Source organism: Coffea arabica, chromosome 2e (assembly GCF_036785885.1).
Source record: "Coffea arabica cultivar ET-39 chromosome 2e, Coffea Arabica ET-39 HiFi, whole genome shotgun sequence".
NCBI lineage: Eukaryota > Viridiplantae > Streptophyta > Magnoliopsida > Gentianales > Rubiaceae > Coffea > Coffea arabica.
This window is the reverse complement of record NC_092313.1, coordinates 33165055-33177920: the sequence shown is the minus strand read 5'-3', so window position 1 is coordinate 33177920 and position 12866 is coordinate 33165055. Positions and strand designations below refer to the sequence as shown.

The window sequence follows — 12866 nt, the reverse complement described above, 5'->3', positions numbered from 1 at the left end:
AAAACTTAACCAAAAAAAAGCCTGCATTCCTTGCTTTCCACAGTTCATAAACTGTCACTGCAAAAACAAGTCTCTTGAACTGATGGTCAAAACTCAAAACAGTCAGAACTCCAATGTTGTGCTAACCAACTCAGCTCTTCCTCTGAAACTGAAAGACTGCAGACTACACACATGTTTTGCACCTTCTGCCATACAGACTGAGAAACTCTACAGCCAAAAAATAAAAGGGATAATTTCGGAAACCTCCCTTGAGGTTTCTAACAATTTCACTTTGCTCCCCTGAGATTTTAAAAATTTCACTTACCTCCCCTGTCAGTCATTTAAGACCCAATGCTTACATCACTAATGACTAAATGACTTTATTAACCTTATAATTTAGGATAATTACACACATATGTGAAGGAAAAGAGTTAAAAATTTGCTAACTACATTAAACATAATTTGGATTGTAAAAGGTTAATTAATTTACCATTTAAATGTAGAGCCAATATTAGAGCCACAATGTTTTGTTAAATTTTGGAAGTTGTCATTTTTTGTTATGGATAATGAAAATTTTTTATTGACCATCTATAGTAATGGCCCCATAAATAAATTAACAAGTTAGATCAAATATTTAATCTAACTAATATAATAGTTGAGGGGCACTTTTGGCTTAAACAAATCTTCTCACAACTGAAATTATTTTTTTATTGTTGCTTTTTTTGAATTGGACTAAATTGTTACAAGAAAATTGATGTCAAGGGATGTTAGTGATATTTCTAGGACCACAGGGGAGGTCAGTGAAACTGTTAGAAACCTCAGGGAAGGTTTCTGAAATTATCCCAAAATAAAATGGTCAAAAGTTTAATTTTTCTTCTTGACGCAGCACAAGAGTAGTTGAAACCTCTAGCACCCGTGACTCTATCCCCACTTGAACTATATCTTAACGAATGCACAATAGGCACTTATTAGACAAATCTTCTTTTTCTTTATATTTCAATGGATTATCAATTGAGTTTGAAATGAATTTGGTTTCAAAAATTGTTTGATTATTAAATGATTGTCTAGTTATACGTGTATTAAAATAAATATTTTAAGACTATGGCAATGAACGTTGTTTAACTAGTAGGAAAGACAACAAAAAAGAAAATAACAGTTTTTTTTTAAAAAATTTTAAATGCACTTCACATTGATATTTACCTTTACTAGTTTTTATAATCATAATGGCTAATTACAAGAATTTGAAGCCAATGTGCACAACAAATGCAATAATTTATGCAAATAACTATAATGAACTCGAAACTAACTTCAAAGAGAACAAGGATATGAGATATTAGTGATATGAATAAATAAAATAAAAATTTAAAAAGGAAAAATAGATTTAACTAGAACTCCTATTACTCATTTAGTACAATTTCATTTGAATTTGCATCTCATTTCATTTTAAAGTCCTTTAATGTCATTATTTAAAATTTAGGGGAACATAGTGATTCAAAATCAGAATATTGGGAGCCAAAACTGTAAATTCAAAATTGTCGACTAACAGCGATTTGATATTGACTATTAGTCATTCTTGAATTTCCACTTGTTGGACTAAATGTGACTAAAATCATAAACTTTAGGAACCAAATTTGTTTTAGACGAAATATTAGGAATCAATTTAGCATACATGCCAAACATTAAGCATCAAAGCTACAATTCTCCCAATTGCTTTAGCAACTCTAATTCAAAACTCAGATGCCTGTAATGGTAGCACACAGAAATAAATGTATAATACAAGGGATAATTTAAACGAAGCACACAGAAGTGGCAACATTAATTAATATCTTAATCATGGGGGTAAATGTTATAGTGATGGAAGGTATGTGAAATCTAAGTCAGGAAAACTGATGCAATATTATAGACAAATAAGAAAAAGGAAACGGAAATTTTAGAAAATCCTAAATTTGGTGTCCTTTCCCTACATTTACGTCCATTTTTGTACAGAAAGCACATACTATCCAAAATAATTATATCTGTTCCCTCCAATTCCTCTCCTATCATTTCTTTTTTCTCTTCAAAAATCAATCCAAGCACAAAAACCATGTCCCTCCTCCCCCCCCCCCCCCCCCCCCCCCCCAAAAAAAACCCGTTTTAACTATGACATGGCATTTGATAGGCCTGACTCCAGACTGATGAGATTTGATTGATGACATGTTAATCACATAATTTCTTATTTAATCTTTAATCTTAATCCAAAACTTAATAGTTTCTTTATGGTCTCAACAATAAGTTGTAAGTACAAATTACAAAATCTACAAATATAGTTGAAATATATGAAATAAAATAACATTAATCTCAATCCAAGTACAATTTGTTCTTAAATATAAGGATAAAAAAGTCAAGATTATGTATATTAGCTCTTTTCTCCTAAATTATGAAATGGAAAATGGTTCTTATTCAAGTTCTTAAGTACTTCATTTTACAGTTTATTGCTGACTGTTGTATTTATAGTTTATATATTAATGTTAAAGCTAGGCAATTTTCATGCATAAGATTAAGGCAGTTAGAATATTGCAAACATTTCATCTTCTGTTTATCAAGGTCAAAAGGAAGGCACAATAGTGGGAATGGTAAAATTAACATTCAGAAATAGTGAAAATTGCAACTCAATAATACACTATAATTTACCCAGTATGTATGTGGGAGAAAAAACACACATATAGTGAGACTTATTTAGAACCGTGAATGTAAAAGATCCAAATCCCAAGTCTTTGGCATTAATATAATTGTCTTTTTCTTTCCTTGTTTTAAATGAAGGGAAAAAGAAACATTTCATTCAACTAAAAACAGAAGTACAAAGCATCCTACTAGGACTTAGACAGCGTATATCCCTTTGAATTAGACAACATACATCCCTTTCAAGGGTAGGCAAAAAGATAAGTAAGTAGGTTGCCTATGCAGAATTCAGCCTTCTACAGAAGATCCTGTAAGTGCATTTATATCAGCAGCATTATTGTGTTGTCTTTTCTTAGGTATTAATGTAACTTTGGTTTTATTCAATTTTCTGCCCTTCTGGACGTAGTCGTCTAGTAGCAAATAAATATACTAATGGTGGCAAGGACAAAAATTTTCATGTAGAATTCAAGGCAACTATTTTGACAGTATGAATTTAGGAGATAATGGAGAAACACTTGAGAATTTTTGTGATAAGATAAATTGAAGCAGAAAAAAGCAGAACAATTTGTGGTCAGAGAATTGAGTGGGACAAAAAATATTTATACAAATGAGAAAAGACAACTGTTAAGAAACCCTGTCCCTTCGCATCTAGAGAAGACCAAAAAAGTTTCAAGTTTATGTAGAGGAGGTTCTTTTCTTTCTCAATTAAATACGAGTGGTCTCTGTCACTTAAATTTCCTAAGGGATAATTTCAGGAAAATCTCCTGAGGTTTCTAATAGTTTCACTTGACATCCTTAAATTTTAAAAAATCTCACTTGCCTCCCTTACTTCAAGTTTTTTGGATCATTTACAACCCATTTTAAAACATAATATTAAAAAATTCATTTTGGGAGAGTAGATATAATCTCATTCCAATTGTACTCTTTTGTTGTCTTACTTTTTATTACCAAAATGTGAGTATATTAACAACAAATGATAAAGAAAAGCAAAACTTACCAAGGTTTATTATGCTTGGATAAAACATATTGTGGTTTTTAAATACCAAGAGCTAATATTTGAAAGTTTATTTGAAGTTTTTGCAGGTGACAAAGATAATATTTTCTTTACTGTAAAGTGTTTTCAGTTAATTTAAGAAGTTTTTTTAAAAAAAGGTTTACATAATTTTGAATTTTCTAAATTTTTTGGTCCAAATTCTTGGCTTGACAACTAAAAGGATACAACATGTTGAACAAACATTATATATAAACTTGTTTGTATTGTTCTTAAGCTTGTGCAAAAAGATTTTCTCATGGTTGTAAATTATTGAAAGTTATTTTTAAGAGTATTGTAAATCAGTTATAATTTTAAATAATTTAACATTTCTTGTCTGAACCAATAACACAAAAACTATTAGATAGTTTTTTGATTTTATTATCGACTTTTAAATTTTCATTAAAGGACTACATTAATCAATTTACAAAAATTAAGAGATAAATTTGGTGTGTTATGACAATTAAAAATCACAAGAAAGGGAAATTTTGAAATGAAATTGTATTCTCTCTTTCAAAATGAGTTTTTAAATATTATATTTTGAAATGGGTTTCAAATGTTACAAAAAGTTTAAAGTAAGAGAGTAAAGTGAGATTTTTTTAAAATTTAAGGGCATCAAGTAAAACTGTTAGAAACCTTAAGGGAGATTTCTGAAATCATCCCATTTCATAATCATGGACCATGCCATCTTCCAAGTCTATCCACAGAACTATGTCATCCTCAATCAAAAATAGGAAAAAAGAAAACAAGAAAGAAAGATTTCTAAAACTGAATATCCAATTTATGTGGTCTCGATGTATTAAAGAAGCATGATTATTTTACAAATTTTGATTTGATATGCAAGAACATAATTCACTTGTACAAAAAAAATTACATAAATTATGTACCAAATTCTGTAACAAGCACAATATTAGGATACGACCCGACACCATAGGCTCCACTGGTCCTATTTAATACTTGAGGGATATACTGTATAGTTATATAACTAAACTAACACAAATTGGTTCAAACATATCACTTTGAGGGATATACTGTATAATTATATAACTAAACTAACACAAATTGGTTCAAACAGATCACTTTTTCATAAAAAGGTCTTATTTTCATGAAAATGTCTTATATTTAAACCGTTATCGATATGAAAACTATATTGATAAATGATAATTGATAGCAGGTTATGTCGTGATCTATAGTTGTGATTGAAGTAAATCTCATTCAAGTTGTTTTCTACAAAAAAGAAAATAGTCGCATAATTAATAACTCCATAATTTGCCAAGTGACCAATTTGAGATTTCTACAGTTTTGAAGATGTTTTAAGTGGGCTCAAGAACTGAATATTTTCGTGGCGTCCATGCATATCCCAGGATTCTTGCGAGTAGAATAAGTTGCATTGAGCTCTCTGAAAATTTCGCTAAGTTCTCTTGAGATTTGAAAAATTACACATACCTCCCTTATCATTTAAAATGATAATTTTACCCTTAAATATTTTAATGAAATTTCCTTATTTGGTATGCTTATACTTAGAATGAGTTTCAAAATTATTTTTCATTATTTTTCCTTCTTATTCCTTTTTCTTTTAATTTTTTGCCAATAAAATTGTAGAATTACCACTGTTGCCTCTAATTTCTATTGTAAACAAAGGTCGAACTAGTGATTTTTTTGACGAGTTAATTTTATATATAATCCAATGTTTTTGCTGATCTTTATTTTCTATTTTTGGTATTAAAATTAACAATAAATCAAAAAGAAATGGTCCAAAATCACTACTAAATTATGATAATCCCACTACTCAAAAAATTCATAAACTCTAAATGAATTATTTCAATATTTTATTTTCTATCTTATAAATCTAAATCCATAATAAAATACCACCAAAAGTATCATATCATAGTGATAAAATTATTATTATAATTATTTATCAAATAGTAGATATGAACATGAAAAATTTGGTACCTTTTTCTAATAATTATACTAGATAATCTTATAATTGTATAGGAAAATAAATTAAAACTCATTACATAAGGGCATTTTGGGTATTCATTTAAAAATTGACCAAATCAATATTATTTTAAGGTTTTGTTACTAAAATTATCAAATCAAGGGAGGTAAGTGCAATTTTTGAAACCTCAGGGAAGCTCAGTGAAATTGTTAGAAACCTCAAGGGAGGTTGGGCACTCGTAAGAGTGAGATTCAGGTTTTACTTTTTTGTGGAAGAGTTAAGTTAACAAAAGTAACTATTTGAATGTAATTGAAGCTAGGCTTGCAAACGAGTCGATTCGAATTGAGTTTAGGCCTAATCGATCTGAATCTTGACTCAATTTTATCACGTTCGAGTTCGAGTTAACTCGAACTCGACGAACTCTCAATTTAAAGTTCAAACTCGAACTTGACCTCAATTTCAAATCGAATTGAGTTCAAGTTCGAGCCTACATGAACTAAAAAAATAAAAAATAATTATTTTATTCTTAAAAATAAATAAAATAATAATATAGTCTTAATAAATATTAAGGATATATATATATATGTAATTTTACTATTACAATGAAAAAAAAGATCCATCATATATATATAATTAAATTTTCCTACAATGTCAATGTATATGTGTAGATGTATGCCACATCATTTACCAAACTTTGCATATGTGACGTGCATCTAAAGCCGTAAATGTATACACTGTCAGTGCAGAAAAGATTCACACACATACACACATATATAATCGAGTCGGCTTGCAAACTAATGAGTTGAGTTTCTTTGTGCTCGAGTTCGAACTCGAAGTTGACTCAAACTTGATGTTGAACGAACTCGAGTCGAGCTTTGACCGAGTCGGCTCATGAGCGGCTTGATTCTTTGTAGCCCTCGTTGAAGCATTAAAGGGTGTAGAAGGGCATTAAGGAGTGCATAGTGGACACTTTACTAATTAGAAAGCTTTTGTTTTTTCCTGAATTTGTAACCGAGGCTTTATTCTTGAATATGTTTAGGGTTTTCTAAAGGAGCCTCTGGAGACATAGCATGTGATCAATATCACAAATACAAGGTGAACATTTAGGTCCAGTTTTAGGCTTTTTGGCCTCGTGATGACATTGCAACTTCAATTGCAAATCTAAGTTTACCTGATATTGTTCCCAAATTGTGGTTCAATTTTGCTGGAGACAGTTAATGGCTATTAATTATTATCTTCTAAAATGATTTTTGCTAGGTGGAGATCGAAAATGCTCTATTGTTGAGCACACATTTATTGCTAGTATGTCTACTTATTTTGTTAGCATCCACATCCTTAATTGTGTCAGTTTCTACATAGTCTCAAGACCAATTGCTATGGCATCTAATCCCCCAAAATGTGAGACTTAATAAGGATTAGGTGTTTGTTAGCCTGCCTGGAAATTGTAATCTAGTCAATTGATTTTCTGAAGCAGTGGATAGTAATTGGCACCTATGAAAGTCGTTTTTCTAGTAGCAAGTAGTCGAGTCATAGAAGCTTCAAGTTAAGCTATTTAAAACTTTCCAATTAGCAGCAGACTGTAACACTTACACCTGAGAAAATGAGGTATAATTTTATGCTACATATAACAGAGTTATGAATCAAATCTGATCTCTCTTACTTCCCCCTCTTCCTACCAAAACCAAAAACAGAAATCTGAAGTAGTCCTCACCTTTATGACTTGCTTGGTAAAAACTAGTCTTCTATCTTAATAGCATCTCAAGCACATGAAGCATCTGAATCTCAATTTTTTATGTATTACTATAACTGCAAACTATTTTCTAACAATCTTTTGGGCCATCATGACAGTTGTTTCGCTGAGAAGCAATGAAACACTTAGCAGGAACATAGCTTCACATTACGTCCATACAACCAAAGACAAACTCATTAAGAAAAACAAAAAAACCTGCAGCCACTATCATAACTATTAATTATCGGGCTAAGTGTTCACTGCCGGGGGCAATTCCTGATTCCATGCATAAGTGCCTCTGACAATTCTGCAATAGTACTGAATTCTGCTCCAGTAGCCAGCCGCTTGAAGTATTTTCTGGTTGAGAGAGATCGCATTGTTGGTTATGTGGATCTCAGTGGGTTGCTATTTGAATCTTCTTACAATTACCATGATGTTTGTCGTTAGCAAATGATAGAATCAAGCTTTATCTTGTTAACATTAGTATGCAGTTCACTTCAGGAAATTTATCTGTTTCAGGAAGATGTTCAACACATGGTAGACACGGGTTTGGAGGCTTACAGATTCTCTGTTTCCTGGTCAAGACTTATTCCTAGTATGTTTACTTCTGTTGTACTACCTATACATGATCATTGCACATCTTATTTCTTCCTTCCCATAGTTTTCTAATTTCTCTTTTCAGATGGAAGAGGCCATGTCAACCCCAAAGGCTTAGAATATTACAACAATCTCATTAATGAACTCCTCAAACGTGGTAAGTTTATTATGTTCCTCTTCTTTAAGGCATAGCAGGGTTAACGCACTTGAGAATGTCTAATTCTTCCACATCAAGTGCTGAAACAGTATTTCTTCCTGAGTGATAACTACACTTGCAAAATCTGCTTTTTGTGAACTCTTGCGCACATGAGATGATAATGTCAAATCTTTATCTTACAAGGACGTGGCCAAAATGCTGTTGACAATCTATCCGAGTTTCTTATCATCTTATGTTTTACGTTTCAACTCTCTGGATTCCACACAGGAATTCAACCACATGTCACACTGCTTCACCTTGATACCCCACAAGTTCTTGAAGATGAATATGGGGGATGGCTTAGTCGGAAAATAGTGTAAGCATTCGTTATTTGTTAAATTGATCCATGCACATTTAAGCTTGTTTTGTGCTTGTTATGGGATTAAATACAAAACACTAAAATGTTTGTGACTGCAGGAAAGACTTTACTGCCTATGCCGATGTGTGCTTCAAAGAATTTGGTGACAGGGTTTTGTATTGGACTACCATAAATGAGGGCAACATATTTGCCATAGGTGGTTATGATAATGGACTAGCACCCCCAGGGCGCTGCTCTTTTCCATTTGGACAGATGTGTACCGAGGGTGATTCTGTAACTGAGCCATATATTGCTGGTCATAACATGTTGCTGGCACATTCATCTGCCGTGAAACTATACTACAAAAAGTATAAGGTATAACTATGGTATTTTATTCCATAATTTTCCCACATGATCTGGCATTCAGTATCTTGATAGTGCTAGAACAACTATGGAAATATGATTTTGTCCTATTGGCCCTATTAGATTCTTGGTTTTTGATAAATCCAAAGTCCAACCATAAACACTCTCTGCATCTAAAGAGGCGGCACTATGTATAGTAACTACTGTTAGTCGCTGGTGTTAACTGGGATTATTCCAACCCTGTTAAGCTACCATCTTATTGATCCTTTGGATCATTGGAATCTTAAGCTAATGCTAACTAGTGTTGCACATGGAATTTTGCCCGTGTACATTAGTTGTGTCAAATTTACAATATCAATTTGTACAAGTATCTTTTACTTGTGCCCATTTATACTTCTTCTTATAGCATATAGTAGTGGCTTTAGGTGACCATATATGTGAATACTGGGATACTTGTCTAATTGTTATTGGACTCATTTTTGCTATAAACTGAGCCCTGTCTAGTCATTCACGTTGGAAGAGTTCTGTTTCTAGACATGTCTATTAACTCTTCGATTTCAATCAAGAAACTCATGTTTTTTATTAAGGTGGAATATCAATATTCAGTCTGTTTGCATTCGTTTCATAGAAACAGCGATTGGTTGCCGGGGCTCCTGGGACTTGGTTTAACTGGAAGAATAGAAGAATAGCTTTGCAATAGAGACCAAATACCAATAAGGACTGGAAAAATGGGCAGCTTAATAAGTCTGGGAATGGAAAGACAATTTAGTGATAGGGCTGCTGCTTCTCCTGCCAATGTTTGTAGTATAATGCACCCTGATCAATTGAGTTCTTACCTTCTATCTGCTAAAATGGAATAGGATAACAAGACATTGATCTTTCTCTTTAAGCTTTTTATTAGTGGATTCTTTTTAATGTTCATATCTCGGAAGCATCTTGTCGAATACGTCAAATAACTGAAATAATACGCTCTGTGCAGGCTGTTCAACATGGTTTTGTGGGACTAAACATCTATTCTTCTTGGTTTTCTCCATATTCTAATGCTACAGAAGATGTAACTGCAACTCAAAGAGTCATTGATTTTTATATTGGTTGGTGAGTTATGAACCTTAGGTGGATAAATGCCTTCATTATGCATTTCATCATCTCTAGCAAGTAGCAAGATGCTTTCTTCCCTTTGGAGCTTGAGCAAAAGATAAGCTTGCTTTTATCGTTTATCCACAATTCGACTGCAGGTTTATGCATCCAATGGTGTTTGGAGACTATCCGGACATCGTAAAGAAGAATGCTGGTTCAAAGATACCAGTTCTTACTCCACGTGAGTCTAAGCTAATTAAGGGCGCATTTGACTTTATAGGGCTAAACCATTATAACTTAGTCTATGTCAAGGACAATCCTAGCAGCTTTGAGATGAATGTCAGGGACATAACTGCTGATACGGCAGCAAGCTTCTTCCGTACGTGTCCCCATCTATTCTGAGTTTCGACTGTACTCATTCCTTGCTGACTGAATCAACTACTCACATCCTTTTGTAAAGCTCTATTTGTCAGATGTCTGAGAACTTGTGCACATGGTTTCATTTCAGTTTTCTTTGTGCTTCTTCTTTTTCAATAGTCTGTATCTCTATGATGGCTTTTGTTTCCCCATAGATTTTGTAATTGAATTATACTAATTGGTGAATCTGTTTTCTGCTTCTTTAGTTGAGCCAGAAGATGCACCACAAAATCAGGTCGGTGCTGATAATTTAATTTCATGATTTTGTGTTCATCATTTTCTGTCGTGGTTGATAACCATCCTGCTGGCACAGAATGATGATCCATCATCCAGTCTATCTGGAATTCTGGAGTATCTCAAGACAGCTTATGGCAATCCACCTACTTATATCCACGAAAATGGTTCTTTCACTCTCTCTTTCTCTCTACCTTGGCTTGGATGTGTCAATCTGTACCTTTTGTAATCATTTTGTCTTAAATGTTTCAGTACTAATGACTGATTCTGCAAAATGTTCAACTCGTAGACATAATTGGTACTACATGTATTATTTTACCAAGAAAGATAAATCAAGACAAACCATTTTGACCAAAATCTGCCAACCTAATGAAACCACCATTAAGAATATATTGCTAGAGAATTATCGTTTACTTTGGGATTTGTTCCCCATCACGGAATATATATGCATGATTGTACCTTTATAAGTAAGGTTCAGTCACCAAAAAAGCAAGCGTAACCATTTGAGCTTAATTAGTAGGGATGCTTTTTTGTACTTGCGCAAATTTTTTGGCTGTTGGACACTGCTACAATTGTATATTTCATCTGGAATAGTAATTACCGGAAAATCTTTGCACCTTTATCTAGATCATGTCTCTTTTTTCTGTTTTCTTGTTCAATACAATCGCACAAAGTTTTAGAATCTCGTTGCATGACTGTTTTTGACAGGTCAAAGAACTGAGCGTAATGGAACACTATACGACATATCAAGGGTGAAATATCTGCATTCATATATCGGGACCTTGCTTGAGGCTATAAAGTAAGCATGTCCACTTATGTGTTACTGCTATTATCACGAGTGAATTTTCACATATCTCCCCTTGGTTTAATCTTTATGTTCTTCAACAACTATTTTAAAACTTATTCTGCAAAAAATGGTCATTAAAGCTATGCAGCAAGGCATGTTCTGTTTAATCTAATGTTTCAGACTCTACCGCATAAGTTTATAGTATCATTACAAGTATTTCTGAAATGACTCTTAGATGTCAACCTTTCTGACTTGTTCTGGTCTTTCATCTTGAAACAATTGATGAAGAAATGGGTCAAACACAAAAGGGTACTTCCAGTGGTCTTTCTTAGATGGTCTAGAGTTATTCGGTGGCTATGAGACAGGTAGTGGCCTGTACTACGTGGATTTGGATGACAAGCAATTGAGAAGATACCGAAAGCTCTCTGCAGACTGGTACTACAATTTCCTCGAGGGTAGAACCATCAGGCCTGATGAGATAACCGAAGTTGAAACTGGTGTCTTTGGTTCATCAACATCTAAAGCCTCAGAATAGTGATAATTACTATAAAGCTTTCATATTTTCTTCTGATTCTTAATTGCACAACTTTGTCTCTGCATGACTGTCTTTAATCATTAGGATAATTTCATATACCTCCCTCAATGTTTCTGACAATTGCACTTAAATACCATCTAAAGGCAAAACTATTTTAACGATGTGAACTACGAACATGATGGAAACACTTATAAAAGGCAAAACTATTTTGGCGATGTGAAACTACGAAAATGATGGAAACACTTCAAAATTATGAGAATTTAAAGGGAGTGGTAAAGGAAAACGGGAGAAATGCATGAGAAATTGTGGTGAGACTATTGAGTAGAGAAAAAGTAAATTGTACAAAGGAGAGAAGACACTGCTAGGAAACCCTATCCATTGGCATCTCGAGGACACCAAAAAAATATTTTATGAAAGTGATTCTTTAAATACAAATAGTCTCTGTCACTTAAATTTCCTAATGACAGACCTTGTCATTTTTCAAGTCCTTCCGAAAACCAATGTCAATGTCAACAAGAAAAGAAAAATAAAGAAAAGAAAGGAAAACTTTTAAAATTAAATGGTAATTTTATGTTGTCTACATGTATTAAAGGGGTATCATCGTTTTATGCAAGATTAAACCCCTTGAATACCACTTTAATATTAATCAAATATAATGAATATAATTAAGGAAGAGAATAAATTCACGCCTTTCCTTTCTCAATCCGTACTAGATTGATGATTGTATCATTAGTATTGATGACTTATATTGCTAACGTTAAATTTTATATAAGATGTGAATTTAGAATGGAGGGATGTGATGTCTACAATAGCATAATACTGCGGTTTAATATTAGAATTTGTTCAAACTTGAATTTAACATTAAGGAGTGTGAACTTTAGTACTGCGGTATCTCACTGTAAAGCTCCAGATTGGTTATAAATTGATTTGTCTGCAAGTTTCTTTGATACTGTATATTGACCGATACTGTAAATTGACAAAAGCCATCAATGATTTTGTTACATGATGTAGAAATAGGATTTTTCCA

At 32.8% G+C, this 12866-nt stretch overlaps 1 protein-coding gene across 2 annotated transcripts; it reads left to right on the top strand.

Moving 5' to 3' along the window:
• Nucleotides 1-6532: 6532 nt before the first annotated feature.
• On the top strand, nucleotides 6533-12000 carry LOC113729093 (beta-glucosidase 11-like). 2 transcript variants are annotated; one of them, XM_072080415.1, is made up of 11 exons: nucleotides 6533-6701; nucleotides 7855-7930; nucleotides 8018-8089; nucleotides 8357-8444; nucleotides 8546-8801; nucleotides 9769-9884; nucleotides 10025-10107; nucleotides 10490-10518; nucleotides 10597-10684; nucleotides 11226-11316; nucleotides 11593-12000. In XM_072080415.1, exons 2-11 carry the CDS (start codon nucleotides 7870-7872, stop codon nucleotides 11837-11839), a joined length of 1131 nt encoding a protein of 376 aa, XP_071936516.1. In that variant the 5' UTR covers nucleotides 6533-6701; nucleotides 7855-7869; the 3' UTR covers nucleotides 11840-12000. The 2 variants fall into 2 exon arrangements, with proteins under 2 accessions (XP_071936516.1, XP_027109223.1); XM_027253422.2 differs by having other exon boundaries at nucleotides 10025-10245.
• Nucleotides 12001-12866: the final 866 nt, after the last annotated feature.

Excerpts from the sequence above, each read along its gene's own strand:
- LOC113729093 (XM_027253422.2), top strand. The coding sequence starts at position 7,870 with ATGGTAGACACGGGTTTGGAGGCTTACAGATTCTCTGTTTCCTGGTCA. Across the intron at positions 8,802-9,768 it reads TATACTACAAAAAGTATAAG|GCTGTTCAACATGGTTTTGT; the intron begins GTATAACTATGG and ends CGCTCTGTGCAG. Across the intron at positions 10,519-10,596 it reads AAGATGCACCACAAAATCAG|AATGATGATCCATCATCCAG; the intron begins GTCGGTGCTGAT and ends CTGCTGGCACAG.